General features: G+C 50.0%; 13 protein-coding genes across 13 annotated transcripts; 4 read left to right on the forward strand and 9 right to left on the reverse strand.

Annotated features, from left to right (window-relative positions):
- Positions 1 to 873: 873 nt before the first annotated feature.
- Positions 874 to 1,656, reverse strand: HO133_008931 (uncharacterized protein; the record flags this gene model as incomplete). The annotated part of the gene is made up of 1 exon (XM_037299794.1): positions 874 to 1,656. The coding sequence occupies one exon, from the start codon at positions 1,654 to 1,656 to the stop codon at positions 874 to 876; it is 783 nt and encodes a 260-aa protein (XP_037154620.1).
- A 1,674-nt stretch (positions 1,657 to 3,330) lies between these two features.
- On the reverse strand, positions 3,331 to 3,639 carry HO133_008932 (uncharacterized protein; the record flags this gene model as incomplete). The annotated part of the gene is made up of 2 exons (XM_037299795.1): positions 3,331 to 3,570; positions 3,628 to 3,639. 2 exons carry the CDS (start codon positions 3,637 to 3,639, stop codon positions 3,331 to 3,333), a joined length of 252 nt encoding a protein of 83 aa, XP_037154621.1.
- Positions 3,640 to 4,721: 1,082 nt separating this feature from the next.
- Positions 4,722 to 5,971, reverse strand: HO133_008933 (uncharacterized protein; the record flags this gene model as incomplete). The annotated part of the gene is made up of 4 exons (XM_037299796.1): positions 4,722 to 4,877; positions 4,933 to 5,402; positions 5,461 to 5,577; positions 5,716 to 5,971. 4 exons carry the CDS (start codon positions 5,969 to 5,971, stop codon positions 4,722 to 4,724), a joined length of 999 nt encoding a protein of 332 aa, XP_037154622.1.
- Positions 5,972 to 6,832: 861 nt separating this feature from the next.
- On the reverse strand, positions 6,833 to 7,409 carry HO133_008934 (uncharacterized protein; the record flags this gene model as incomplete). The annotated part of the gene is made up of 2 exons (XM_037299797.1): positions 6,833 to 7,060; positions 7,173 to 7,409. 2 exons carry the CDS (start codon positions 7,407 to 7,409, stop codon positions 6,833 to 6,835), a joined length of 465 nt encoding a protein of 154 aa, XP_037154623.1.
- A 523-nt stretch (positions 7,410 to 7,932) lies between these two features.
- On the reverse strand, positions 7,933 to 8,966 carry HO133_008935 (uncharacterized protein; the record flags this gene model as incomplete). The annotated part of the gene is made up of 4 exons (XM_037299798.1): positions 7,933 to 8,106; positions 8,169 to 8,474; positions 8,632 to 8,793; positions 8,868 to 8,966. The coding sequence occupies 4 exons, from the start codon at positions 8,964 to 8,966 to the stop codon at positions 7,933 to 7,935; spliced, it is 741 nt and encodes a 246-aa protein (XP_037154624.1).
- A 452-nt stretch (positions 8,967 to 9,418) lies between these two features.
- Positions 9,419 to 10,110, reverse strand: HO133_008936 (uncharacterized protein; the record flags this gene model as incomplete). Its single annotated transcript, XM_037299799.1, has 2 exons — positions 9,419 to 9,859; positions 9,931 to 10,110. The coding sequence occupies 2 exons, from the start codon at positions 10,108 to 10,110 to the stop codon at positions 9,419 to 9,421; spliced, it is 621 nt and encodes a 206-aa protein (XP_037154625.1).
- Positions 10,111 to 10,455: 345 nt separating this feature from the next.
- Positions 10,456 to 11,052, reverse strand: HO133_008937 (uncharacterized protein; the record flags this gene model as incomplete). The annotated part of the gene is made up of 3 exons (XM_037299800.1): positions 10,456 to 10,594; positions 10,813 to 10,951; positions 11,019 to 11,052. 3 exons carry the CDS (start codon positions 11,050 to 11,052, stop codon positions 10,456 to 10,458), a joined length of 312 nt encoding a protein of 103 aa, XP_037154626.1.
- A 1,583-nt stretch (positions 11,053 to 12,635) lies between these two features.
- Positions 12,636 to 13,524, reverse strand: HO133_008938 (uncharacterized protein; the record flags this gene model as incomplete). Its single annotated transcript, XM_037299801.1, has 2 exons — positions 12,636 to 13,307; positions 13,366 to 13,524. 2 exons carry the CDS (start codon positions 13,522 to 13,524, stop codon positions 12,636 to 12,638), a joined length of 831 nt encoding a protein of 276 aa, XP_037154627.1.
- A 1,555-nt stretch (positions 13,525 to 15,079) lies between these two features.
- Positions 15,080 to 16,105, forward strand: HO133_008939 (uncharacterized protein; the record flags this gene model as incomplete). Its single annotated transcript, XM_037299802.1, has 2 exons — positions 15,080 to 15,141; positions 15,517 to 16,105. 2 exons carry the CDS (start codon positions 15,080 to 15,082, stop codon positions 16,103 to 16,105), a joined length of 651 nt encoding a protein of 216 aa, XP_037154628.1.
- An 811-nt stretch (positions 16,106 to 16,916) lies between these two features.
- HO133_008940 (uncharacterized protein) lies at positions 16,917 to 19,186 on the reverse strand (the record flags this gene model as incomplete). Its single annotated transcript, XM_037299803.1, has 8 exons — positions 16,917 to 17,336; positions 17,394 to 17,616; positions 17,670 to 17,803; positions 17,860 to 17,962; positions 18,020 to 18,357; positions 18,416 to 18,460; positions 18,519 to 19,042; positions 19,123 to 19,186. 8 exons carry the CDS (start codon positions 19,184 to 19,186, stop codon positions 16,917 to 16,919), a joined length of 1,851 nt encoding a protein of 616 aa, XP_037154629.1.
- A 965-nt stretch (positions 19,187 to 20,151) lies between these two features.
- HO133_008941 (uncharacterized protein) lies at positions 20,152 to 21,110 on the forward strand (the record flags this gene model as incomplete). The annotated part of the gene is made up of 2 exons (XM_037299804.1): positions 20,152 to 20,659; positions 20,722 to 21,110. The coding sequence occupies 2 exons, from the start codon at positions 20,152 to 20,154 to the stop codon at positions 21,108 to 21,110; spliced, it is 897 nt and encodes a 298-aa protein (XP_037154630.1).
- Positions 21,111 to 21,923: 813 nt separating this feature from the next.
- On the forward strand, positions 21,924 to 23,387 carry HO133_008942 (uncharacterized protein; the record flags this gene model as incomplete). Its single annotated transcript, XM_037299805.1, has 1 exon — positions 21,924 to 23,387. One exon carries the CDS (start codon positions 21,924 to 21,926, stop codon positions 23,385 to 23,387), a length of 1,464 nt encoding a protein of 487 aa, XP_037154631.1.
- A 1,565-nt stretch (positions 23,388 to 24,952) lies between these two features.
- On the forward strand, positions 24,953 to 25,852 carry HO133_008943 (uncharacterized protein; the record flags this gene model as incomplete). Its single annotated transcript, XM_037299806.1, has 1 exon — positions 24,953 to 25,852. The coding sequence occupies one exon, from the start codon at positions 24,953 to 24,955 to the stop codon at positions 25,850 to 25,852; it is 900 nt and encodes a 299-aa protein (XP_037154632.1).
- Positions 25,853 to 27,169: the final 1,317 nt, after the last annotated feature.

The raw sequence follows: 27,169 nt of genomic DNA on the forward strand, positions 1-27,169 counted from the left end.
CTATCTTCCCTGGAGCGATGTATCTCGCTGGGCCTTTGACGCCTGTGAAGCCCGCGGGGTAGCCCCTCCATTATGGGTTAGTCAATCAATCAATCAATCAATCAACCAAATCCCTCCACTCCTATCAACAGTCTCTCTGTAGCAGCTCCAGGAAACGCACGATCGCTATACTCTGCATGGGAAGTCCAAGTATGTTGCCATGTTCGCTGAGGTGGTAGGAACAGATTTCCCTTCCCGTCTTCACATCAGATCTTCAGCCACTGTGTCTATTCGCAATCTCCATTTGGCCGTCTTCTAGTACCTTAGAATAGAACAGATGGTAAATAAAGCTGAAGACCAGCTTCGCATAACCTGGACGCTCTGATGCGACGCTTCTGTTCTTTCAGATCTCTTTGCATGTTTCAATCTTACTACAAAATACAGAGTGAGACGAGTCGAGCGCTTTTTGTAGTGTTGAATGTTCTTGTCTCCCGCAGAAAATACAATCCACGACCTCGTCCTTCCTGTGAGTGCCATCTGTGTAGACCAGCTTGATGCGATGAATGCTTCTATTCTTACTTCACTACTGATTTGAGACCTTTCACAGCTTCGATCTCGACCTTCTACGTACCCATTTTGTCTAATAGCCACCTGTTCCGGCAAGCGAGACCTTCTTGCAGAGACGCTGCACCATCACAGATCAAGACCGTCACTTAATAACCAATAAGGTTTGTGTCGGTAACTCAACACTCGCTACCACTAGTACTCATTCGGCCTAGTCATTAGTATATGAAGGCCTTCTCTGTACATAGATATCCTTCTTCCTTAGACATCATTAAGACTACCATATCTAGTGATAAGTCTCATTATAGCAGTAACTGCATACCCAGGTATTTACCAACAGTTTGGGATCAAACGGTCTTGGCGAGGCCCGACAAATCGGGCGAGGAAAACAGCGTAAGCAACTGGTGCCCCAAACCATACCCCTAAACCGACCGCTTCAAAAAATCCGTCGAACCCAGCCCTTGCAGCTCTGCCCATTCTGTATGCCAGTTCCTCGACAAAACCCCAAGGGATTGTCTCGTTGCCTTGCTTGCCGTGGGCTTCGAGCCTTAATGTCGTTACTCCTAACTTGATCTTCAGCGTCCCAACCGGTGTAAGCGTCGACCATTCATGTGCCGCCTTTCGCGCGATTTCGGCATATTGTTTGACGAGCCGATCTACCTGCTGGGGGCATGTTGGCACAAAGGCATTGAACGCTAAAAACAAAATGACGGTGCTGTTGTACATTATGAGCCGCTCCAGCCAGTCTTGGCGCTTTGCAAGGAATCTATAAGGAATCTCCCTCGGTCGATCGAAGGATGAATGGGCGATTAGATCATTCGTGGGTGGCTCTGGTGTGTTACCGTATTCTTCGCTGATTGTTGATCCTTTGAGCCTGCTCTGTTTTCTGGCGTCGAGCTGCGGTCTGGACGTATCATCCAACGGTAAGGAAGAGCTGTATTTTGGATTGAACCTCGATGTCGGTAAGAGACTGTACATTGAGTCGTCTGTTGTCTTTCCCGGACATGTTTCTGTGTCCATTGTCGTTTGTCTAGGGGCCGCCGAAGACGTAGTCCTAACTATGGAGAGAAGACTGATCACGACGGTCAATTGCCGGAAATATGGATGAGCCATTTTTGCTTTATGAAGTCAGCTTTTAACCTTGAATTCTTCTCAGGAAAACTGTCTACTTATTCGAAAATTGCAATGATATCGCTTGCCACCTTATCCTGCCGTGCTTGACTTTGGGGCCCGGTCCGTCGACTTACGATTTGCCTGAAAAGCGGTAGCCCAAAGAATCTAAGATCCGCTTGCCAAAAGATCATGTCCAATGTGTCGCATAAACGTGTCGCATTCGCCTCTCATTAGAGCAGCCCCAATGGACATTATCTGCGGGTTTATATGCGAAACTAGCAGTAGCGCGGCCATTGTTGACAACGCGACCGTGATAACTAACTCTACATTCTGAATCCTAAAGCAATCTACAATTCATTCAAACAAAGGTGCGCGGTTGGACAGACAGAATCCCCTCAATCGTCGTGAGTACGCAGCGTAAGCATTCAAATATCTCAAGGAGGTAGGGTGAATCGACATTCGCAGTCAAGTTTCCAAACCAAGAGCAGCTCCGAGACCCTGAAGATGCCCGTTGCACGAGCTCTTTGCAACGTGCTTTGTGGTCTTTCGCTCTCACCCTGAGGGTCATCGGTCTCACCAACCTGCCGCGATCTCCTAGGAATATTCTATTTTCACAATCTGAGTCACCCTGGTCTTTCCGTACATGTCTGAACGAGTCTCCCCAGGTATAGGAAAATCTAACACTCTTGGTTGAACCGTCAGACTTATAGGACATAAGAAGATTCGTCACCAATGTCTGTCATGACAGAATGTTCGACATCTACGTAGCCGGTTAGATGCCCAGCACCGTCATCGATAAGGTCTTTTTGTTGCAGCATCTCTCTCTCTGATATCCAACGAATACTCCATATTCGAAAACTCCTTCCCATGTGAGATGTGAGTTAATAATTAACGAGTCTCCTCATGCAAAAGTTGACAGAGTACAAGGATCGAGGCCAGCTCGATCCAGAGTATATGTGCCACAGCAAACACAGTTGTCGTTCCGGGCTCGAATGCAGGTTTTGAGTGTGAGTGAGACAAGTAGCTCTAGAAGTGGGACAAAGGATTCATCATTCTCTTTTTGGAGAAACTTTGTGTGATTTGTTGCTTGGAATGTTGTCGGAAGTTCTACCAAGGCATGAATGGGAGTTTACACGATCATAGCTGTTGATTTTCTGCATCGTGCAACCCTGCCTGGGTTTTCTACATTGGGGTGAGACAAAATGCTCAACCGCTGATATGAAAGTCCTAGACAACATCCTTTCGAAGTAGCAGACTTTTCAAACCTTCTACGAGGGGCACTTCCTCCCTTGGGGCTCCGAGCAATCATGAGACGGAGTCCAGCGGACCATTCGAGAAGTAGCAGATGCACAACGATTTTCATTTCATGGTCACAGATGCGCATGTAAGTTTGCCAGAGGTGCTTTTCGCTTGGACAAAGTTTGGACATCCCTTCTTCCTAGCCCCGTTCATGAAGACATCCTCCGACTGCGGAGGCGCTGGCCTCCCTCAAGAAGTCGAAAGCGTGAACGCGGAGGTGGTAAAGACTACATTATCACCGCTCGCTGGCTCCGTCCTGGCATGCATTTCCCGCAGATACTCGGTCCCACCAATCAGCTTCACAGTTTCAGATACGTGAATAACGACATCATATTGCCACTATATGTCTTTATGGGTGAGCTTTGCGCCACGAAGCTATAAGCTGGTACGTTGGTCTGTTTGTTCGTGCCTACGAACAAGTTCCAGCCGGGAATTGCGTTTTGGGCTGGCATCTGTCTTAGTGATGGGGGTTGGATCATAGGCAGCGAGCCAGGTCATGATTTCTGCTTTGTGGCCGGCGCCGCAGGAGCCGGTGGATATGAAGGCGTCATAAGAGACGTCGGCGCTGACTGGGTCGGGACTGTAACTGACCCAGACTTCGTCGAGAAGATGGATCTCTTGGCTTGTTCACAGCTGCGCCAGAGAGGCAGAGAGGAACAAGACATTGCTTACTTCCACGTCCATGACGAATTGATGCTATTGTACGAGCCCAGAGGCTTGCACTCCCAGTTGTTCAGTTCCGCGTTAGGATAACTCTTGACACTAGTACCTCCTTCAGACCAACTCCATTGAGCGCTCCATGATAGCGAACCATCGCTGGAGGGATGAAACTTGACCCCGCTGGTCAGGGTTGACAATGTAGTTGCCGGACCCCGCCGGAGTGAGTTGAGTACAATCTAGGGCGCTCGAGGCGCTGGAACCACTGGAGGGACTCGAAGCAGCGGATGGGGCAGGCCGAGCTGGAGGGGCAGCGATATTAGAGGTGGCGACAGCTAGCAATGACGGGATGTAAAAGAGATGCTTCGTTGTATCTACATTGTTCTAAAAAGCATTGGGAGTGGTGTTCAGACACATGTTCAATAAGAAAAGGTTACATGCGACCAAAGACTGTATAATTATCATGGGATCACTGCGATTATGACTGACATCATGGGTGACGCAGGTTCTTGGCCACATCGTTATGAACGCATCTAGCCAGGGAAGCGTTTCTCTAACGTTTGAGACCCTTCTATTACAGCGGTATCGATTTTTGCATCCACTGTCTAGGCATGGCAATAAAGGAATTCATATCATCAACATAGGCTGTATTGCGAAGGCTTCTAGACAAATGCTCTGACACATGCCTCTCACTATTCTCCAGTAACTATGGCCTCCTCACAGCTCATAAGCGAAAGATTAACTCCTTGCAAAAAGAACTTTGTTCTGAGGGATCAGAGTAAAGGACACGGTGGCGGACGGCGAAGACAAGGCAAGGGGAGTGTCAATCTATAGCGCCCGCCGTGCCCACCGCAAATCTGCGAACGCCCTCTAGAAGTTCCACATCCCACTTGAGACTGGGCTATGTATTAGCGTGTTGCATCAGTCGACGCACACACCAATCGCAACCGCTGTCTGTCATATTTCTGCGATGTTCCTTTGGTCGTCTCGATGGGCTATGTTGGACTGATCGACGAAGCTATACGACCATTGCTACAGACATAGAAGATGCGTCCAAGGCAAAGCAAACAGTTCTCAGCCCTTCAAAAACACTGCGGAAAACCCCCCACTCACCACGCCCCCTCGTTAAGACGATATTGCTTCAGATGAACCCCTTTTTTGCGCTGCGCAGTCAAGTCATAGAACTTCCCTCCAATCCTGCCGCCATAGACAGGCCCCTGGCCGGGCCCAACCTTGACCGATTGGAGCCGAGAGTATCCTTCAAACTGCGCAGCGTCAATGACAGAAACACCACATAAGACTCTCGGATTGGTATCGTACCTCCAGTACACAGTTGCAGTGTTTCCGCACTGACAGTCCCAGCTTGAGACTTTTCAACGTGACGACACCGCCCCATGACTTGCTCTTATAGCAAAGCGTGCAGTTAGTGATATCGTCTAGATCATCCTTATCGGTCGACTGCTCATTCTTGTCTTCATCTGATTGTTCGTTATGCAATTTCTCTCGGATGTCTGCGAGTAGTCTCTCTATACCTGATGTGCCTTCTATGGCGAATTCATAACCATCAGCCTTTTCCAAGACCTTGGACTTCCATCCATTGTCGTTAAGTCTGCAAGGCCAATTCATGCTGTGCACGAAATATAGAAGGTGAACTAGGCCAAGACCGGCGTTGCGAATGTCCGAAAGATCATATTTGAACAGCGTTTTGTCACCGACGATCTCGAGTGTGATTAGAAGAGCGGTGCCGATGAGCATGGAGCGCTTTGCATTTCCCTCGGAGTCATGGAACACTACGCAGAAACATTAGCTATTCGCTTGATTTCCATGCCAATGGTTCGGGCCGCATACTGTTGCATTCCGCTATGCCATCATTGAGGAAAAGCGTCACGCCTTCGACATGTGACCACACTGCCCATGGATCTCTGTCCTTCTTCTTGGTCTTCTCCTTGAACGCGAGTAGCTTTGCTATTTAGCCCAGGACATTACGACGACAGTCCAACACCACGCGTACTATGTTCTCTATGGTCTCACGGATACCGTACCCAGTTCAGTCATTGAAGATGTACATGCCGAAAGCGTCTTGGACACGCTTTCCCTTCTGACCTATCAAGTTCGTTGCCAGCTCATATTTTTTCTTCGTCACGACCCACTTATGTGCTGTATTTCCATCCTCCAACTTCCCACGTCCGCAAGTATTTTTGTTCCCACACGTATCGTCTTCTAGCTCACAGGTATAGACCCAGCTCTTCTTGTCCTCGTTCGATTGGGCAATCTTTGATATTGATGTTTGGTCTTGAAGGACTGGCAAGGCTTCCTTGGAAGCCTGGTGCAAAGCGTCAGCTTTACATACCACAGGCATTGATAGGGAAACTTGCCTCAGTCTTCTTCACCTTCTGTGTGGCCGATGGTGCGTTGTGCTGCTTTGCTTTGTCACTGGAAGCTCTCTTTGGCGCAGGCGCAACGTCGACAATGGCGTCTGTCTCCGCAGAAGTTCATTCCGGTCGACTCATGGTGGAATACCCGGGGTTGCTTGCTGCAGTCGCAACGTGTCCATGCTTCTTCATAAGTTGTAAGCCCACCATAGATGACACCATCGTGATATTCATGAGGACCGTGGCAGCAGCAGCCGCAACGCTGTAGTCCGTAGCGAGCGGGATTGTTGATGAATAGTTGCTGCAGCACAATTAGCCTGAGGAGGATTGAGCGGGTGGGCGGAAAAACGCGAAGCGCGTGAGCAGCGTGACTCATCCGACGCCTGCACACGTGACTGTTCCTTAGCGCCTTGGTCCTTCGTAGCACTGTTGCCGGCAATGAGTAGCGCATGAAATACATGCAGTACTCAAGCATACCTAAGCAGTCACATTTTCTTGCAGTGATCAAGCCGCATCATGCGGCATCGGGCAGAGGCACAAGCTATGTTTCATGAAAAGCGCCCTCTCCGGCTTTGCAGAAACCAGAATTGGTACCCACTAGGTTGACTGGTGTAATAAGATCTACCTATTGACTTGAACACCTCTTAGGTTGCTAATAACATCCGTCGATAAGCTGGTGTCTCTCTGACATGATGGTGACCGTCTCTCGCGTTCCGTTCATACATCTGTCGCCAAAACTCACCGACCTAATACTCACTTTCGTCGCCCTCACCATGTAGGACTTGTTATATTTCCTTTGTGCTTGCCCAAATAATTCCACCTCGACGTTCTTGAAGCCTTGAACTCAATTACAGCCATGTCTTCATCTCAATCTCCTTCAAGGCCGCAACAACTTCTCTGCTACCACACCCTGTTTCCTTCATGTCGTCAAGCAAGCCCTCAAGCAAAGCTTCCGAAGCCGGGTTTGTGCAGCCAAAGAACTTTTCGATATCCACGATCGTGTTCGAGACGGCCGACGAGGATGTCGAGAGCAATTGCGAGCACCTTTGATCCAATGGCACTTGAAGCGTCCTCGACTGTCAAAAAGGAGTCTATAGCCAACTATATGTACAGGCATACCATCTTATTAGGATCTGTAGTCGGGAAGACAGGTTTTGCTAGCGTGGAATGACTCACACACATCATCACCAGATCGAATGACTGATACTCACCATTGGGATCAGTGATCCTAGGATCTATGGTCTGGCCGCGACTGCACCGGTCGATGAGGTCGCCATGTACAGCTCTTGCGTCCCAACCTGGGTATTTGCGTTTCCTGGCTGCGGCGATCCTATTGGATTGTTCTACCATGCCACGCGAGTCGTCGATGGTGGGAACTTGGCTCACGTGGGGAACGAACGCCTCGATGCAAGATTCTTCCATCATGCTGTTCATGCATAGCCGCCGACCTGCGAACTCGTGTTCCTATCACATCTACGCTCCCACTGTTCACTAATCTAACTTGATAGGCAAAGGGTAACACATCGAGCCAATGTCATTATTCCTTCGATATTAGGCTATTCGACGTGTCTAAAGACTATTACTTTTGCGCGAGTGGGCCCTACGGTAGACTTTTGGTAACCAAATGGCACAGAAAAAACCCTTCCACGAATACCAGTGACAGTGAAACAATCCCCGAGATCAAGTATCTAATCTGAGAATTTTGTGGCTCAAAAAAGACTATTTCATTGGGAAATCGATGTGGACCTTGGGCAGCAATCCTTCAATCCTTCGTTAACGACGAGAATCATTGGTGCCATTTTCGAATTCTGCCTTCTGGTGAAGGCGAAAGGCACGGGCAAGTTGACCACAAAACATGACAATTCGAGTACACACGAAGCCTTCATGCTCCACTGACTCCATGATCATTGACCTAGTCTTACAGGGGGGTCTTGTGTTTCGGCTTCACTCAACCCCTCTCCGAATTCCCAAAGAGCTTTTGAATAAGAAGATACATATAATCTTTGGCGAACTCAAACTCCTTCTTGACATCCGACGCATGCATGGTCGAATACGAGAGCCCCAAATCTTTGTAGGCATAGTAGAGGTCTTCGGCTTTGCGAAGCTCAAAATCCGCTTTGCTCTGTCCAGGGCGTCAGCCGACATCGAAATCGGCACGACGGATGCTTCCCACTGAGTACTCACAAGGGCCCCGCAGATTTCCCTGCCTCTTTGGACCTCGTCTTGCTCTGCGCTGCGGATGCCTTCGGGATCCGTATCCCCGAGACTTGGATTATCACTTCGAGACATGGTATTCTGGAGCTTGGGTTTGGGGGAAAATTTGCACGAGTCAGTGAAGAATGTTCGGAAGCTGGTGCGGAAGGCAAAGAGGGATGTAATATATGTGTACTCCTTTTCAGGTGTGGGCGCGAGAAAGAGCTTACGAATGCAGCGAAACGGAATGGTGGTGACGTGGACGAGATTCGATTTATGAGCTGTTGATGTGCTGTCCTAGATCCGAACCTCAGCGAGACACGAGCCCTTTTTATTGGCAAGCAACTGCAGTTTGGCGAGCGATAGCATCGCTGATTCTATTCTCGCAATGGCTCTCCTCTATCTGCTTTTACGGTTTTCCTTCCTCCGACTTGACGAAGCGCTCCTTATTCACCTCGTACACGTCCATGGCGAATACCTTATGAAGCTCATCAACTGCCTCCTTGACTTTGTCGAGCTGCATTTTGAAAACGGTTGGAATCTTGAACACTACCCCTGAAGTCGCCATCTCGTCGACAATGTTCTTGACTTCAGTGAACTTGAAGTTTATTTCATGCTTTGTTGGGGCGCATTAGTTGACTCCCCGTAGATGTTGCGAAGCCGAGGTCTCCTGGTGAAAGGGTTTCTTACGAAGGTTGTTTGAAGATGCTTCTTGATCGGTGGTGATATCTCTAAAGCCGGCTTATTTTCGATCGGACCCCCGTACAGCCACTCACTGTCAGCAGTCATGGTAAGCGAATGATGCTTCGAGCTTTCGGGTGAACTATGGTGAGGATTGAAAGGGCAGGGGACTCTCTCACGCCGTCTCTATGCTCTTTCTTTTAACGGCCGAGATATGTAAGATGTCGCAAACAAGGATGACGTGGACAGGGTGAGATCTAATGACTAGGCAAGCATGCGTTGTTCGAGATTTGGAATACACGTGTAACCAATCCAGAATCTGCGCCCGAGGATGCAGCTGCTGAAAACCACCCGTGGGAGACAACAATGGTCCAGAGACATACTGTAATTTCCACCGAAAGCGCTCCACACTTTGAATGGTCTAGGCGATCTTTTCGCGTCGATTACAGGCATAGCATTCGGCAGGAGAGGCGGCACGGTGAGCAAACTTCTGTGAATCACGCGCGGCGCCCCGAGTATTGAAGCTTTCTAGCTATGTTCCTACATCTCGATACCTCAACCTACTCCACCGGCGATTCTTCTTCTTCTTCTTCCTCATAATCTTCGTCTTCATCTTCTCCCTCCTCCTCCTCCTCCTCCTCCTCCTCCTCCTCTTCCTCTCCTTCTTCCTCCCTTTCTTCTTCTTCTTCTCCTTCTTCTCCCTCTCCTTCTCCTTCTTCTTCCGCCTCCACCTCCTCCTCCTCTTTCCCTCCTCCCCGCCCTTCATCATTCGCATACCGAGTTTGAGCGCGTGAGGCGTACAGCTTCAGATCGATCGCGATCCACTCGCCGCTATCAGGGTCAAACCTGACTCCCAAGAGCAGCTGAATGAGTTCATCAATCGCATCGACGGTGTTCTGACGCTGATGCCGGACCTCTTGAGGACCGACGGTGAACTTGCCACGAGCCTGGAAATGCTCGTGGATGCGGACGGCGTCGTGGATTTTGGCCTGCGCCAGCCACTGTTGTCGGAGGCGTGGTTGTCAACTTCGTGTCCCCTGTCTGTACAAAGTCTGGTGGCAAGGATACTGACGAGGGAAGCCATAATTCTCTTGAGAGCTTCGGTCAATTCTTCGTCGCCTTTGGTGAATTTCCATATCTCTGGAGTCCCTCTCTCAAGCTTCGCTAGTAGCATGGACTCCACTTGTTCGAGCTTTTCTGATAGCATTGGGTCCCTTCTATCAAAGAACATGGACTCGGGATCTAACGGCATGATGAGGAGGAATCGTGAATAATGGACTTGCTTTTGTCTGTTGGACTTCTCCTTGCACGCACTTTGTTGAGATGTATGGTTAGAACATAAGAATGAGTGGGTTTTATATGCTACGGGGAGGATTTAATACTTGGTACCTGCGAGATGTGGCAATCACGTCAACCGGACCATGACGTGATGTGAACGCACCGAGATCTATGAGTGCGCTGTGCTGTATTGTCCAAGATCTAAGTTTAAAATACGGCCAGATCCAGATCAAAAAACACGACGAATGAAACGCACGCCCCAAGCATGCCAGGGCTGGACCCCTACAGCCGAAATCCCGGCGAAAGCACAAGACTCAATTCACTGCATTTCGCAGCGATACTGCTCCTTGACCAACTCGCAAGCCATCTCCGGGTCGATTGGAAAGAGCAGTCTGGTGAGCTCCATCAAGGCGTCGTTGATCTTTTGGAACTGGTCTCCGATTTTCGGAGCCGGCAACCTGTGCAACGTCTGTTGTAATAGGTCGAGTTCCCTGATCTTAGCTTGTGCGGACGACTATTGAGGGCGTCATTGGCCGATGAACTTCCAACATTGGTTCCGCTGGCATGTCTGCTTACGAGACAAATGTATGTCAGTTTTATCCCCTCCACCGCGTGTTCATCCCCCTGTGTGTACATCATTAAGATTTGATGCAATTTTTCTAGCTGTGGGGCAGACGCCATGTTGTCGTAGTCGAATAATGCTTGGTCGATCTGTGCCTGAAGATCAGGTTGCATAGAGACCGAGTTCTCGAGGGGGGGGACGTTCTGTCGGTAGTCGAATGGTTTGGGTGGTATCTTGAGGTTTTTGGAAGGAGCTGGGAAGAGCAGGAAAGTCGGGGATTTTTGAGATTAGAGGACCCGAGGGAGGCAAGACAATCACACCTGCGAGACGGGGCAACCACTCCGGGCCAATCATGATGTGGAGAGAATGTATAATACTCTGTGAGTTTGATGATGTGCTGTTAATGTCCAAACCCGTACCTATCCGATTGGTCAAGGGTGTGACACAGGCGGCATCAAGTGATCAAGTATTTCCCCTGTGGTCTCTAAACGCCACCAAACATTCATTTGAAAAGTGCATGGGGATTCGCAGCATCGTCCGCATACATTAAGCACCCTCTCCTCTCAAGCTCCCTTCTCAGCTCCGGCATTATGTTGCACATCCACAACCCATAGGCTCATCTTCCGCACAGGATTTGCACAAGGTTCTTTTTCCAGGGGGAGGACACCTATCGTAAGGAAGTCGTGGCGATCGAGTCCTCAATCCTCGATGCTGGGACTTCAAGCGCCATCGAACTTAGGCATCTGCAAAGAAGGATCCATCAAGGATACTAAAACTTATCCGCCGGCACCGCCTCTCATCGCCATGTGCCGTGAAGAACCTGACAGACCTGTTCTCCAGAAGACAAACAACTAAACGTTGTAATCAGCGACCGACCCAACGATATCGAAACGTCGAAGAAGACGGAAGCATCACCATCAAGTATCGGCACAGCAACCCGCTTCTCAAGCACCCCTCTCAACTCCGGCACCATACCTCTCACCCACAACCGCCAACCCCCCCTCTTGCCATCCAGGGCCTTCACACAAAAATACCATCTCTCGCACCTCTTCGACTTCCATATGCAAGACTCAAGCACATACGCATCGCCACCAATCTCATACTTAGCCAATTTTCCCGCATAGTCCTCGTTTCGAATATCACACGTACACCACCCACCTCGGCCTCGGACGACGGCTCCGGACGGGCCAGTCAAGAGCACTTTGCGTACGTACACCGGCGCCCTAGGTCGCGGGATGCGCAGGGCGTAGAGAGGAGGTGGTGATGGTTGTGTTGTTGAGGAGGTGGTGATGGTTGTGTTGTTGAGGACGTGGGAGATCAGTTTGGGGTCCCTAGGTATGGCGTGAAAGAAGGATGCTTCCTTTTGGAAGGCTTCGGGTGGGCGAAGTGTCGTGCTTGGGCGATGAAGGGGGGTGGCAAGTTCATTGGTTGGAGAAGCAAGCCGTCGTCTTCGATACGAAGGGTGAGGATCTGCATGCGGGTGCCGAGGAGCTTGTTTGTGCGTTGCTGATGAAGTTGGGGAGGGGTGAAGCGGGATGCGGCGATCGAGGGATCTTCGATGTGGTGCTATCCATGACTATGAGAGACCGTGCTATGTTTGTTTACCTTTGGTCGCTGCTCAAAGGCCCGGAGAGACCAAGGAAGGTATCATCAATGTGGAGCGCTACAGCTTGGAATGAAATTGAGAGTAAGTAGAATGTCTGCCTCAAGGCATCGTGTCTGAAAAGTGCTTACACGCACACAGTAAGAGAATGAACGAATAGGCGCGTGGCACGAACGTGGTAAATGGGTTGAAGATTTCAAGAGTCTCATCTATTATCGCAAATTATTGCCCTTCCCCATGCGTGACACCCGTGTCACATGTCCCAAATGCAATGCCTCGAAAATGAATCCAAAGTGCCCTCTCCCCCACTCCATCGTCAAACCCAATGTAGTACTTAAGCCAAAAAAGCCAATGCCGCGATAGCAACGGCCGAAACCAGGAGTTTGCCGCCCATTGCGAGGCTGGCGGCTCCGCCGTGGAAGGCAATGGGGGAAGTTTTGGCCGTGCCAGTGCTTCCTGGCGTAACAACACCGGTACCAGTAGCGGTGGCCGATGCAGTGGCGTTACTGGACGTGTAGGTGTATGGCATGGAGACCACCAAGACAGCATTTGCTGGGGCAGCGACTGCAGCGGGGGTAATTGCGGGGGAGGTGCCTGACGTGCTCGAGGGGACGGATGCGACGGATGTGCTCGAAATGGAAGAGGGCGAGGTGGAAGAAGAGACGGAAGTAGGAGTGCCGGCTGGGCAGTCGGAGCCGGCATCGGCCGGAGGAGTGCATCCAATGATCTCCAAGTAGACTGGGGAGCATTGGGCGCCGAGGCTGGCATCGTAAAGGTTGTAGAAGGTGCCGCTCAGGCAGTGGTAGAAGACAGCGCTTCCGGCAATAGCCAGGGTGTTGTTGGTGCAGATGGAGAAGCCTCCGGTGTTGATGGCGTTGTTTTGTAGGTGTAGATCGTACTGGAATTGGGCATTGGCGACGATTTCACCGGTCCGCTCACATTGGTCTGTGAGGACGCCGCCTTTGAGGGTGCTGTAGGGCTCGGATGTGCAGGTCTGCGTTTGTCGCTAACATGGATGTCAGCATTGATCGGTTCTTGATTGTATCGGATGAGACAGGACTGACCTTGTGCAAGGGAGCGACGTCACGCTTGGAGGCGCCAGAAATAGGCACCGGGTTGAACTCGAAGTAGCCGGTGTAATCTGAAGAGCATCCGTCTGGAGTCTGTGCAGACACACAGGTGGCTGCTGCTGCCAGAGCGGAGAGAGCAACTGCGTACTTCATGTTTGATTGTTTGTGGTGGGTGAGCGTTCTTGGGGAATGTTTGGAATTAAAGATATTAGGAGTATTATTGTAAATGGTGGGGGAAAAGAGCGATGATGAGAATTGCAACAGGAAACGAGTGACCTGTGAAGTTATGCTATGTAGCGAGTGTGTGGGTTGAGTAAAAGAGAGTAAAGTAGAATAATGTGTGTATATGCGAGATGGGAGAAAAATGATGAAAGAGAATAAGTTAATAAAAATCAACAAAATCAGATGCAGGAAAAGAAGGAGAAAAGAGAAGGGGTAAATGCAGGTTATTATTGTCTGAGATTAAAGTAAGTCTTGGCAGGGGTGATTACGGCTTTTTGCAGGCATCTTCCCACCTTAGTTTGACTTTAGTCACTTTACTTTACTTTAGTTGGTGGCGGTTTGACGCGCGATCCAAAGCTTCAATTCGCCGAGATCTACCGTAACCAACCCTTTACCGCTTTTTCCAACCCTGACTGAACTTTGACAATCAGGATATGATGTATATGAATATCATCCCCAGAAATACTGGAGTGTTAACTTTGGTTTTTTCACACAACTCACCCAAGTAAAAGATGGTCTAGCAGGAAGAAAATACAGGTAAAGAATCCCAAAACTCCGAGATTCAGGTACGGGAATCCGCATTGCTCTTTTCGGGGGATCGCCAGGGGTAAAGCGGCCGTAGCGGGCCCACTATAAGCTTAGTAGAGTTTAGGGTCCTTTAGAGTCTGTCTCGCTTCGGTCAGGTACGAAAGTTAGCCTTCTGATCTGGGAATGGCCCCCTCGCCAAGACATTATCGAGTACCTATTCGGCATCTCTGCATCAAGTCCGCATTTGCTTCCATACACCATTTCATGTGGAGAAAATGAAATGATGATGATAAGACTGTCAAATAGGTAGTGGTGACCATTCTAGTATATGCCCCTAATTCAAATACTTCCCTATCCGTATTTACCACAACAAGATGTAGACAATCTTACTTCCTAGCTTCTGTGGCTTACACCCAACTATTATAACGATACACCGCTCGGAGCAGTGAAAGCTCCTACTAGGTACTGCACTTGCACTTATGTTTGAGCAGGTGGGAGTAGAAACTACATGAGTTATCATGCGAGGGCCGGAGCTCCTCACTACCTCAAGCCAGTAGCCGTGTTAAGCATGATCGCTTTTGACTGTCGAGGACGACTGGGATTGTTCGAGTGTAGGGATCCATTTCTTGTGGAACAATACGTGGCTTAAGGAGTATGATGGGTATTTGAATCAGATTTCACATATTGGAGCCATTGACTGTTCCGCTCGATGTTGGAGAGGTCCGATAACCACGGGTATTCTATGAGTGAGCTCATAGTGGGCCATTCACCCTCAATACCAACAATGTTTGATAACTGTTGTGGGATTATGAAGACCATGGTTCAACGAAGATGCATGCTCAAGATACAACGTGATTCAATCGAGTTCTGGAGCCAAGCACAATCTTGTGAGGCATGATCGAAAAAAGGCTTTTAGCTGTGACATCTTTCTGTTAACGGCACAATACTCGGCCCAGGCATGTCTCTCAACGATGGCACGTCCGGCTCGATAACCATTCTTTCGGGCCAAATCGACCTCGAGTAAGTGATGCGGCTAATCGAAGGCCTTGGACGTGCATCGTAGCGACTCGCGATCGCTCTCGCGTACGCCTTAACCCACGCAAAGCTCAAACTCCTTGCCCTTAAACCCAACAGACTCAGCCGGTTTGTAACTCTCTGCTTTCGCCTCTCTCTTCTTGCATAACCGGTTGTATGAGATATCGCGCCCAGACGAGTGAGACCACCACGTGATATGTCTGGAACGCGCATCGCGGTCACGAGCGGCCGGTTGAAGCGCTTAATCCACGGAAAAGTGTCCCCATCCTTTTCTGCACCTCTAGAAATGCCTTCGCAGCTAAGAGCCAATACCTTCTCTTCACAGTGCCAACCTCGTCAACGCACGTTATCAGGTAACAGAGCCATGGTATCCTCGCTAGCCATGCTGGGCATTGGCTGCACTCTTTTGGCCAGCAGTCTCGCTCTTCCTCCAAATCGCATGATTGCTACCTCAGTGCCCAAACCAGCCGGACGCTCCGTGTCCTCTCGAGCGGGCAACCTCGATCCTCTGACCTTGTTAGACCTCCACCTCAATACCAGCATCACAACCCCGAGACCCAGCGAATCTCCGGTCGGATCCTGGGCTATCGAATGCGGTCGAGACAACACTCCACCGGGATGGGCTGTGCCACCGGAGACACATCAAATTGCACGTCCGACCGACTGCCGCAGTGCCATCTCTCGTGTGATTAGGGGAGGCGAACCCTGGGAGCCCCAAATCTGGACATCGCAAGCGAATTGGTCGTTTCGTTCGTGTGGCGTCTTTCTCGCACCTGGCTGGAGTTACGCTCGTGTCAATTTTCCGAGGATTGACATGGCTGAAATCGCTCAAGAGATTGCGCGGATGTGCGTGACTCAAGAGCATGACTTCATGGGTGGCTGGGTTGCGATCGGTGGTTATTTCATTTTGTTACTCACTGGGAGGGAAGCACCTGAAAGACAGCGTTAGGGCTCCTGCTCGGGGTCATCTCTGCCGTCAGGTGTTGGGGCGGTGGTGGAAAGAGGACCCTTGGTATTCAGGATGAGACGAGGCTTCAACGCAGAGAGGGGTCAGACTCTAAGTGGCAGTTGTTACTGTCACATGATAAGCACAAAAGGAAAGATATTCAGAGTAATGAACCCTTGCATCGAATGCATTGGAATCAAATGTAGAGGTCACCCAGGGAATGTTTGAGACAAGTATTGGCAATCCACTCGCGGTAGAAGCATATCAGTGACGAACAGCAGACAAGTTCGCTGGCTACAATCCGATGTTTCATCCAAGTTGCCATTCTGACCGTTAAGGAATGATTGAGGGAAAACTAGTCGAGCGCTAGGTCACATTTAGCTTAGCTTGCCAAAATGCTGAAGCGGAAAGACACCAATTTGAAGGGCCGAGAGGGTCACACGTACTTCTTGCTCTTTTTTGATGCCTCGAGGCCTCCGGAAGGATTCCCACAGGTCGAGAACAGGGATCAGAGTGGGCTCAAGCTATTGACGACGCGACATCCCGTGGTGTCCACTGACAAAGATGTTCTGGCTGCACTCAGCATTTTCCCTACCAAGGTCGAAGTGAATGTGGCGCGGCGGCGAAATCTTTGGACCGTAAGCTGGAATCACGCAATGGATGCAGTAAGTAAGTTGGGAAGATGAGCCCTTTGATCAAATTTGATTGTAGAGAAAATCGACCTGCGAGAGGTCAAACAATCTGGCCAGAATACAGTACCCCATGTTGTACAGCTTTCACCGACGTGCATCTTTCTCGGTGCTATACTACCCGACTATATCTCTCTGTACATGGCCATGTCATCCCCATCCTCTTTCGGACTTCGCTGGGGAGGGTCCCACTTGACCTGGATCGCGTCATGGTCGTTATTGAGTACAACATTATTCTTGGACCGTAGCTGGAATTTGAGGTCGGCTGCGCCAAGAATGACCTTAATATCGAATCTGACGCGCAGGTATCTCTCGCCCTTATTGTACCAATGCCGATTCTTCAGTTTCATGTCCACCCCTTTGTCCCTGAGCACAGACTCAACACCGCATAGGACCTTGGCACCATCTTGATTCATGCTCGTAGGAAGTCGTTCGTGAGGTTCAGTCGACATGATGATGTTCGTTTTCCACGAATGATCTTCCTGGCCGGGTTTGACTTTCAACCAGTATGGCTTCGAGAAACCATCGCTGGGAACATTCTCTCCCTGGAGATCGGTCTTCATTAGCTTCCCTAGTAGCTGGATAATTAATTAACTACTTACTTGTTTCACGAACCAGTCGATCTGGTTTTCCACATATTTCTTTCCATCTCGCGGATCCAAGACTACCGTTTGACCTACGTGCGCTTTGTTCTTATCGGGTTGGTATTCCTCGCGGCATCGCACACCGTAGCTGACCCGGCAGCACCTTTCTTTGAAGATCATGTTTCCGCGGCCGATGGTTTGAATTCGGTCCATTACTAGTCCTTGGACAACAGCAAGTTGGCTTGTATCTCCAGGTCAGCGAGACAGACATAAAGCAATAACGGGTCAACCCACGGCTCGGCAACAACCACGATCTTCGTTTCCTGGGCATTAGGTCTTTCTGATCCCTCACCTGTCTCGTAGTAGGATTTGAAACGCTGTCTGACATACGGTGAGCTCCCCAGACCACCCGACAAGACCAGGTAAGACTGCCGTTGGTGTTAGCACGAGTTCTAGTCTCTGACACCCGTCCAAATCACTCAACAATTTGCGTTCGCGGAAGCTTCTTCTGCATCCTGTCAAATTGCTCATTAATGAGACTAAGCATGCGATCAATTTGGATGTCGAATAACTTCTTCAATTCTTCCCTTGAATGTTGTCAATACTCCGTCACCTGCTTTTCATCGGTCAGATTGGTAACATACCTGGTAATTCTCATAGTTGAATCCTCGATATTTACATTGAGGAAATGTTTTCCAGGCCGAAGGCCAGGCACTTCCAGTGGTATTGTGGGTATCGCAGAAGATCCCGCAGTGCCATAGGAACATTTAAACCTTTCAAACCTGCCTTGCATCATCTTATCAGCGATGTCGTCAGGTTCGCCTTCTAGATAGTCTCGGATCTTGTTCAGTCGATCCGTGACGATGTGGTGGAAGTTGATGTCGATCAAGGCAGACCCTATCGAGCGTCCTTCTACCCAGCTTAGCTGCTGAAGCTGAGTCGGTTCCCCCCTAGAAGATTTCAACTGTAGTACGTTCACATCCTATCCAGGTTTCTTGTCAACAACCACTGAAACAACCATGTCGTCATTGACGTCATACCGTGGTCCCTCCACCAGCGTCGCAGACCAGTATCACATCGTCTTTCTAAGAAAAATGTGTTAGCGAGTGCTATTTCATCGATTGGGAAGTCCGGCCAGGTTACTTCAAATTGCTGCTTCGAAGCATAGACAGCGGCAGCTTCAGCCTCGGTGAGTCCAATCCCGACTCGATGGTTGGCTCCATCCTCTCCATACCCCGCCGCCTTGATGAGCCTCTCCGTCTCGGCAATCATACTCGCGCTTTTCCAAGTTGTCGGCACACTGAATACAAACTCAGTTCGCTGAGTCTTCCAGCGCGGGAAAGCGTTGGAGAAGTATTCTTCAATGTGATCGTGCAAACAGTGAAGATAATCTTGGAACCATTCCCTCGCCTCTTCGAGTGTGGGAACGGGAGCGTCCGTCCTTGGGTCCACATATGCAGGATCTAGGTGAAGCTTGAAGCAGGCAAGTATGTCCGTGTCTTCGCTTTCTTGATCGCAGAGGAAGCCCCAAGCCTTGACTTCTCGAGAATGCTCTTTGTACTGCAGCAGTGTTGGTACTTTGTTTGCGAGTTCGTTAATCATCTTGCCAGGCCAATGCTGGAGAGTCTTGGGTTCTGCCCAATCTGGGCCCATGGAATATGCGACGCCTAAATTGACCAAAAGCCTTTAGTAGACCGAGAAATGCTGATGACTAGCATCGACACTGTATCATGGAGAGCGAACACACCTGTGCATGTCATACCGAAATCGACTCCGACCACAATCTCTGGTACCCATCCATCACTCGCCATGGTTAAGGCGCGCGCTGCAAGTAGACTTGAGTGACCTGGATATTTTCACTCGTTCGCAAATGTGCTTCGCTCCAGCGCTATCACTGAAAATGTGAGACCCCCCCACGTCGCTGTACAAATTTATTTAACAATAATTCGACGATCCCACAGCCTTATCTCCCTTGCAATCTTTGCCGAAACCGTAAAAGCCCCGCTCGTGCATGGGTTGCATAGCTAATGCACCTGAGTTGATCATCATCAATAGCGCAGCCTTGAAACGATCCTTCAGCCTCGTTTTAATCCGCCCGGGGCGTAGCCTTGCACTTATGAGGGCATTGAATTCGCCAGTATCGATCTAAACTCAATCGACTAGAGTACATTTGTCCTTCTTCGATGGCCAATCATTGCTTGTTGGGGGCCAGGCTGTCCGGCAATGCTACGTTGTTCCCGTACAGCCTCGAAAATTACAAGAAGCTAGCTTTCCCCTCGGTGCCATCGGTTTCAATCTTTCACTCGCGACGCTCGAGCTTCCTTCCACTCTACTACAATCAATTATGGCCACTCAAACAACGAGTTCTACCACTCCATTTCCTGCAGGGTCAAGTCCTGCTTCTGCTGTTACCGCCAATCCAGACGCATCTACTGTATCCCCCGCCAATTCATCTTCCCCAGCTACTAGTCAAGTCAACGCTTCTCCACCAGCTTCATTAACAACTTCTTCAACGACTCCTCCAACGACTTCTCCGTTGTCATCGGTTATCAGTATAGCAACTTCGTCCACCTCGTCTGGCGGTACTCAAAAAGCAAAAAATTCACAGTCTACCACTACTGCTCATAGTTCAGCCTCATCATCTCTCACCCCAACTACAAATCCAAGTGCAACAGCTTCGCCAAGTAATCGACTTTCCAATGGTGCTGTGGCAGGAATAGTCGTAGGGGTGGCCTTGGGACTAGCGCTACTTACATTCCTGGCAACTTTTGTGATCATGCGTCGTCAACAACGTTCTAAAGGGAAGCGGCGCTACCCTCCGTCCAAAGACAGCGGAGGGTTCGAACTTAATACACCCCGACAGCAGGATTCAACACCAATACCAAAGAAGCCATTCACAACCGAGGCATCCGGTGTATCTGGAACATATGAAAATTATCTTCCTCAGTCGGCGGACGACAGGACTATACAGCAAAAAGCGAAAGCAATCTTAGACCAGATTGAGCTTCACGTCGAGAACTATTACCGGAACTCCTCTTCCTCTGCCTCTAGGCCTGACAATGCCGAATTGGCGGTATTCGACTCGCCATATCTGCCTGCTTCTCTTGCGTCTCTCCTCCCGCGCTCGAAGAACAGAGTAAACATCATGAAACACGCCCTCGCACAGTCTATCACCTCTTCCATTTCGCCGAGCGCAAGTCCTGCGCGATCACTTCTCCCCAACGAATACGCGCTTCTGCCAAACACCATCACATCGGCCAGGTCTAGTGTGTCTACTAAAGCTGGTGAGTACCCTTTGATCCCACGCGAAATCACGAAATGTCAAACAGTCGCTAACAGTACGAAGGATCCGCCCAAATCATGTCTCGATGGCGTGTAATGACCGCCTACCTGCGACCTGATCCTATAAATGACGCCACCTACATGGCTCAGCGCGACAAAAAAATCAATGATACCGTCCAGTCTTTTGCTAAGGCTTTTGCGCCATGGAAAAGCACAGGATACAAGGATGAAGAACGGGCGCGCAGCTTGTCGGCGATCCTGGAAGACGCCGCAAATTTAGGCATATTCTTATTCTCGCAGCCATCGACCCTCCAATTCCACTGGCCATCCTCCAGCGAGGTGGGGCCTGGCAGGATCGTTGTCTCGCCGGCGCTGGTGAAAGCGACTGACGAGAAAGGGCAAGGTTTGGTAGAATCACAGGTCATGGTCAATCAGGTGGTACTAGATGCATGAAGCTGGACTTCAAGATTTTGCGTGGGGTATATAAGGTGGTGTCGTAATGGCACCATTAGCAACTCTCCCTCAAAAGCTGTTGATGGAAGAATCAGGACTCCACGCGATGATCATGGGATGCCATCTTGCCATGTGTTTAAGTTTTCCAGCCCCCCCCCCATTCCAGTCGCTTCGCTCGTTAGTGGTTTCAATAGTGGTGCGGCTGGAAATGACCCCGCGTCGAAGCGCCCGGACACTCCGCTAGTGCGAGGCCAACCACCCTGAAGCCTGAACCACCAGCGTTTGGGCAAGCTGCAGTAATCCTTTTGCCGAGAGATTTTGACAAGATCTCTGGGAATATGGGCACAGGTTCATTGGAGAAAAAGGAATCTGATCGTCAGCAAAATGCTACCCAGCGATGTACGGCTGAGAAACTCATTTATAATCATCTGCATCACTAAATGAGGGCTGCGCCGTCGATCCTACCGTGCCTGCCTCTTTCGGACTACTGGTCCTCAAGCCTGCGTCTGTAGCTTGCGTGCAGTAATAGCTAGCCTCGACTGGTGCAATTTCGTTATTGTGCATTCGTTTCGTTTGGTTTCTCAAAAAGAGATTATGCGAATCCTTCGGCGGAAACCCCACACCATGTCCGCGCAGGGGTTCTGCTATAATGCTGTCGTAGCCTTGATTTGCTGCTGCCCACTCGAAAGGGTTCTTTTGCGCAGGAATGACAGTGTGCAGTCCTTGAATGATGAAGACAGCGCAAAGCTCCTCTTGTTTCCAACCCATCGTCTCCAGCAGTCCCCAGTGTTCTCTTTCGGCCATTGATTCAAGATGGTGATCCCCGCACCAGATCCTCTATCCGCCATCAGCTCCAGCTTCAACGCTACAATCAAGATCCTCGAGGTGACCTACCAGCTCAAAGCTGTTGACGAACAGACCGCCGACCTCCTTGGCACTACCCGTCATGTCGATTTCATGGTCCAGGAAGCTCATCGCCTGCGGCGCCTCAAGGCCGGCCTCCTAAATACCAGCGAGCGCACGATGATCGACAGAGTAATCAACGACACCGAGGACGCTTTGCGAGCTGTTGGGAAATTAGTCGAGCCTTGCCGAGTGGACAAGCAAACGAAGCATGGCATTCGATTTGGGCACAGGGTCATGTGGGTCTTCAGGGACAATCCAAGTGTCAGAGACAAGCATCAAAAATTACAAGTGTGTCATCAATCTCTGACAGTCGCCTTCACTTGCCTCTATTCGAAGGATGTGGTGGTCATTGCGCCTGCGCCAGAAGGGACAAGTGAAGAGCAGCCGCCACCGTATGATCCCCAACTGAAGGAGCTGTTGGACTGGCCGAATCGGAGGAAGGGACGCAAGATTCCTGGAGAGAGAGAAGGTCACACAACCAAGGATATAAGCCTGATGGACGCAGGCTCGAATGAAATCAGCGTCGGCGGTCCATTGAGCCCCTGTCTCCTTGCTATACCGCTGGAGGATGATGGCGAGGTACCAAAATTCTCCTCCCACTTCTCCGAGATGTCCTTCGAATCACCGACCATACCTACACCCGAAGTACAACCCTCTGTCCGCCACAACAACAGCAGCCCCCCCAACCCTGCGACTACATCACCAAAATCGAACAGCCAGTCTCCTCACATCAGTGCACACAAATTTTACTCTAATGACGAGATTCAAAGTTCAACCCCTACTACCAACACGAATACACGCAATGGCTATGTCAGTCCTACGCAAAGTCTCCCAGAGATCGACAGCCCTCCCCTTGCTACCATGATAGCTTCCTACGGTCCCAACAGCCACGAGGAAGACGGTCTACGAGTCAGTCACGAACATGTCACGCATGTATCCTTAGCCTGTGATAAAAAGCCCTCCTCTTCCGCAAATGCTCCCGAAACCACACCCTTCAATGCTTCATCATCCCCTACAATACCAATTCCGGCTCTTGAAAAGGCCAGCTCGTCGTCCTCCAGCACTGGATATGACCTTGGATTGAGATGGCTCGAGTCATCAAGGTATAATAGTTACGGTCACCCAGAACCTACCGAAGGCTCAAGTCTAGGACACCATCCACTCCCAGCGAGGTTCAATAGCGACGTCCAACTGCGCACCACTTACCAATCTGATCGCTTCGATGCACTCGCACGAGCAGAGGATGTTTTGACAAGAGAAGACAGGGCTGTGAGCGTAGGGCAGGGAAGTGTGAAAAGAGGTGGACGAAGTTGGCTGGCATACCATGCTACAAGGAGCGATATGGGACATGGAATGGACTGGGATGGTTGAGTGTCCAAGGATGATTAGATGCAAGAGATATGAAGTTTCGTCAACTCACCTACGCCCATCGAACGCTACTTCAACAACGATCTCGCTAAAATACTGGTAATAGTGACAACAACAGATGGACGGAATCTGGTCTACTGGTACAACTCACGTACCACTCCGTCACTGCGTCTCTCGTCCACCCGAGTGCTTCCGCCTTTTGCCTTCTCTTCGGTCTCAGAGCACATCTCTGTTGGCTCGCCAGCCCGCGAAGTCTTAGATCGATGGTAGCGGAACTGGAGGAGTCCAACGATCGCACAAAGCATAATGCCGAAAGAGACGCCTAATTCGATGCCGACTTGGCCGTATAAGGTAGCCCTGCCAACTGAGAGCTCTAGACGACACTGGAGACAATGATGAGAGGGAGCTGTTTGAAGTTGCAACAAACGCAGAAGTTTCGGTTGGACTTAGAAAGGTAATGACAGAAGCGGCAGCTCCGGTGGCAAGGAGAAATCGTACACTTGGAATAGGAGTATGATTAAACAGTCAAGCTGGGACCGGCGAAGGAGCATGATTGCTGCTGGCCCGTGCCAATATACCAAATAAACAAAAAAATGCTTGCATGCACTGAATGCATAGAAAGAAAACGACTTATGTCTTGACTTATGTCCGAACTAGACAAAGCATAGCAAATGCGATGAGACCGGCTCAGTGTAAGGTGTCTATGAATGCAGACGGTTTCGGAATACAATGGTACGGTCAGTCCGTTACAAGATCCAGCTCCTCATTGGACGACTTAGCGCTATAGCAAAGACGAAATATCTTTCACCGCTGAGCGTTGGCCGTGGCTGTCATGGTTTCAACCGGCATTCCTTCTCCAGACTTGCGCTAGGCTCTATTCGGGCTAGCTCCTTGGCGGCTTGGCACTCTGATGACTTCGGCACACATGTTACTTAGCAACCTTCATAGTTAATATTCCATTCATATGACACCACTAATATCATTATTCGATACACGGTTCATTCCCTGACATAATATTAACTATCCAACATAGCCGTGAGCTAAGCTATTGTTGCCTGCCTGCTCCTGCCTGCCTACCCTGCCTCTGCGGGGATCTCTCGAATATCGACTACTCAATCGCCTTGTTGTGGAGGAGATATCCGGACGATTCCCTGCCTGCCTACCTGCCTGCCTGCCTGCCCTGCCTCTGCGGGGATCTCTCGAATATCGACTACTCAATCGCCTTGTTGTGGAGGAGATATCCGGACGATTCCCTGCCTGCCTACCTGCCTGCCTGCCTGCCCTGCCTCTGCGGGGATCTCTCGAATATCGACTACTCAATCGCCTTGTTGTGGAGGAGATATCCGGACGATTCCCTGCCTGCCTACCTGCCTGCCTGCCTGCCTGCCCTGCCTCTGCGGGGATCTCTCGAATATCGACTACTCAATCGCCTTGTTGTGGAGGAGATATTCGGACGATTCCCTGCCTGCCTGCCTACCCTGCCTCTGCGGGGAGATATTTCGACTATCTCTCGCTTGCCTTACCTGTTACCTGCCTGCATCAGTGGAGAGATCTCTATCTAATCCGTTATGGACTCGGATCAAGAAGAAACCCGTCCTGAATCGTCATTAACGATTCAGCATTACCAGGCCCAGATTCATGGCCTCAACACTACTATTCAGAATCTCAACACAACCGTAACACGACTTCGAGAGTCACGGGACCTTCATCGTTCCAATGCAAAGACTCTCACTGCTACAAACACGGAATTGCAGGCCAAAATTCAGGCCTTGACTATCAAAGAAGAAACGGTTACTTTAGTAGAGCCTCTGGATTCCGATGTGGATGAACAACCAATCAAATTGGAAGTTACCAAGACTGGAACACCTGTCCCTACTGTCCTTGTTGTCGGGAACAATAAGAAATACCCTGATGTGCCCTACTTCTATGGTGAAAAAGAGAAGTGGGACGAGTGGCGATTCCACCTGGACTCCAAGTTTCGGCAAAGTGCCGTATTGTTTCCCAGTGAAAAAGATAAAATGGACTACATTCGGGACCACTGCAAGTCAATTGCATTCGACGTGCTTAAGGCACGAGCAGATCCACTGAGCGAGGATCCCTACAACACCACGAAAGAGATGATTTTAGAGCTTCATGGCATGTTTGGTGATTACGATAAGCTGGCAAAGAATGACGCCCTACTCCATGACCCGGCGTTTGCTATGAAAAAGAAGGAGGCATTTGACGAGTTCTATGCTCGATTTTCAGCTACCATTGCGCCATTGGGCTACAGCGAAAGTCACAAGATCGCTGCACTACGAAGACTCATTACTCTCAAGCTCCGGTCACGAATCGCCGGTATCTCATCGTCTTCCTTCCGCTCAGTTGTTGAGCATTTGCGGAAGACTGACCAAGACCTCCGTCAATTGGAGGCTATGCATGTGGATGTGGAAGAGATTGATGAACAGGAGTTCAAATCAGGCTTATAGCGATCACCCTATTCGGAACAGCTGAAGGATCAGCTGAAGAAAGAAGGCCGATGTTTCAAATGCCTTGGCTATAGCCACCGGCCCAATCAGACTGAGGCATGCATGGCCTCAAAGGCATTGTCGTTTGAAGAGGCAAAGGCCATTATGGCCAAGGAAAAGGCTGTGGAGAAGGCTGTGGAGAAGCAATGACGGCATAGGCCTTGCCTGCAGCAGCAGCAATGGATTTCTCCTCCTTCCCCTGACCAGCAACAACCGTTCCGCCTAGCCGCATGCGGCTAGCGCATTCAAATCAGTTTCGATTCGGCAAATCATCGGACTTTGCGTTTTTGAACGAATTGGCCTCATTCGATTTCGATTTTTTTACCACACCACCTCTCAGCACCCCACACCATTACTTCAAGCACCTTCCCGGGCTATTGCCCCACATTGATACCCCTGTTGCCTGCGTCCGCAGGCCTGCTACATGAGATTTGGCTCAATGCCACGGTCGGACACTGAGAGTGTCTGCGAGAAAAAGTTCAAAGTTGTTGTTTCAGGGGGTAGCAAATATGCTTCAGGCCATAAAGGCCAGTGCACCATGGATCATGACGATCGTCTCGCTGTTGCCACCTCGCCGTCGCCATGATTTGGACCATAGGGACATGGCCATTTGAGGGAGAGGGTAATGTCATGGTTTCAACCGGCATTCCTTCTCCAGACTTGCGCTAGGCTCTATTCGGGCTAGCTCCTTGGCGGCTTGGCACTCTGATGACTTCGGCACACATGTTACTTAGCAACCTTCATAGTTAATATTCCATTCATATGACACCACTAATATCATTATTCGATACACGGTTCATTCCCTGACAGTGGCATCGAAGTTCCAAGAAAGTGACGTTGCAGCGTTCCTCGGCGTAAATGCGGCAAGTTTCTAAACCAGGCTATGCTTATGCTCATCAATGGGACGTACCATGCTCATTAGCTGCTGGAAGGCTGAGCCGTGATAACCGCGTCTTTCAATACTTTTCCTTCAAATCTTTCTCCTTCACAACTTAATAATAAGACATCGAGCCCCCGAAGCATCGAGGCAACTAGTCCTCAGGGCAATGATTTCCCAAGGAGTAAGGAAGCATGCAACGACGAACGCATTAATAGTCGAGGAGGCTACGACCGAGCTCGTTCGTTTCGAGCTCGGCCTTGGCCTCCGGGAGCAACGTTGCTCGCGGCTTTCTTGAAAACTCGCGGTTTGACCGTGTCCTGCTCTCTATCTTCTGTTCTCCCTGTCGTCCTTCTCTGACGCTGTCAAGCCTGTTGAGAATCTCCGAATGTGGTAGTGGT

Source organism: Letharia lupina (genome assembly GCF_014066315.1).
Source record: "Letharia lupina isolate WasteWater1 chromosome Unknown contig_6, whole genome shotgun sequence".
NCBI classification, from domain to species: domain Eukaryota; kingdom Fungi; phylum Ascomycota; class Lecanoromycetes; order Lecanorales; family Parmeliaceae; genus Letharia; species Letharia lupina.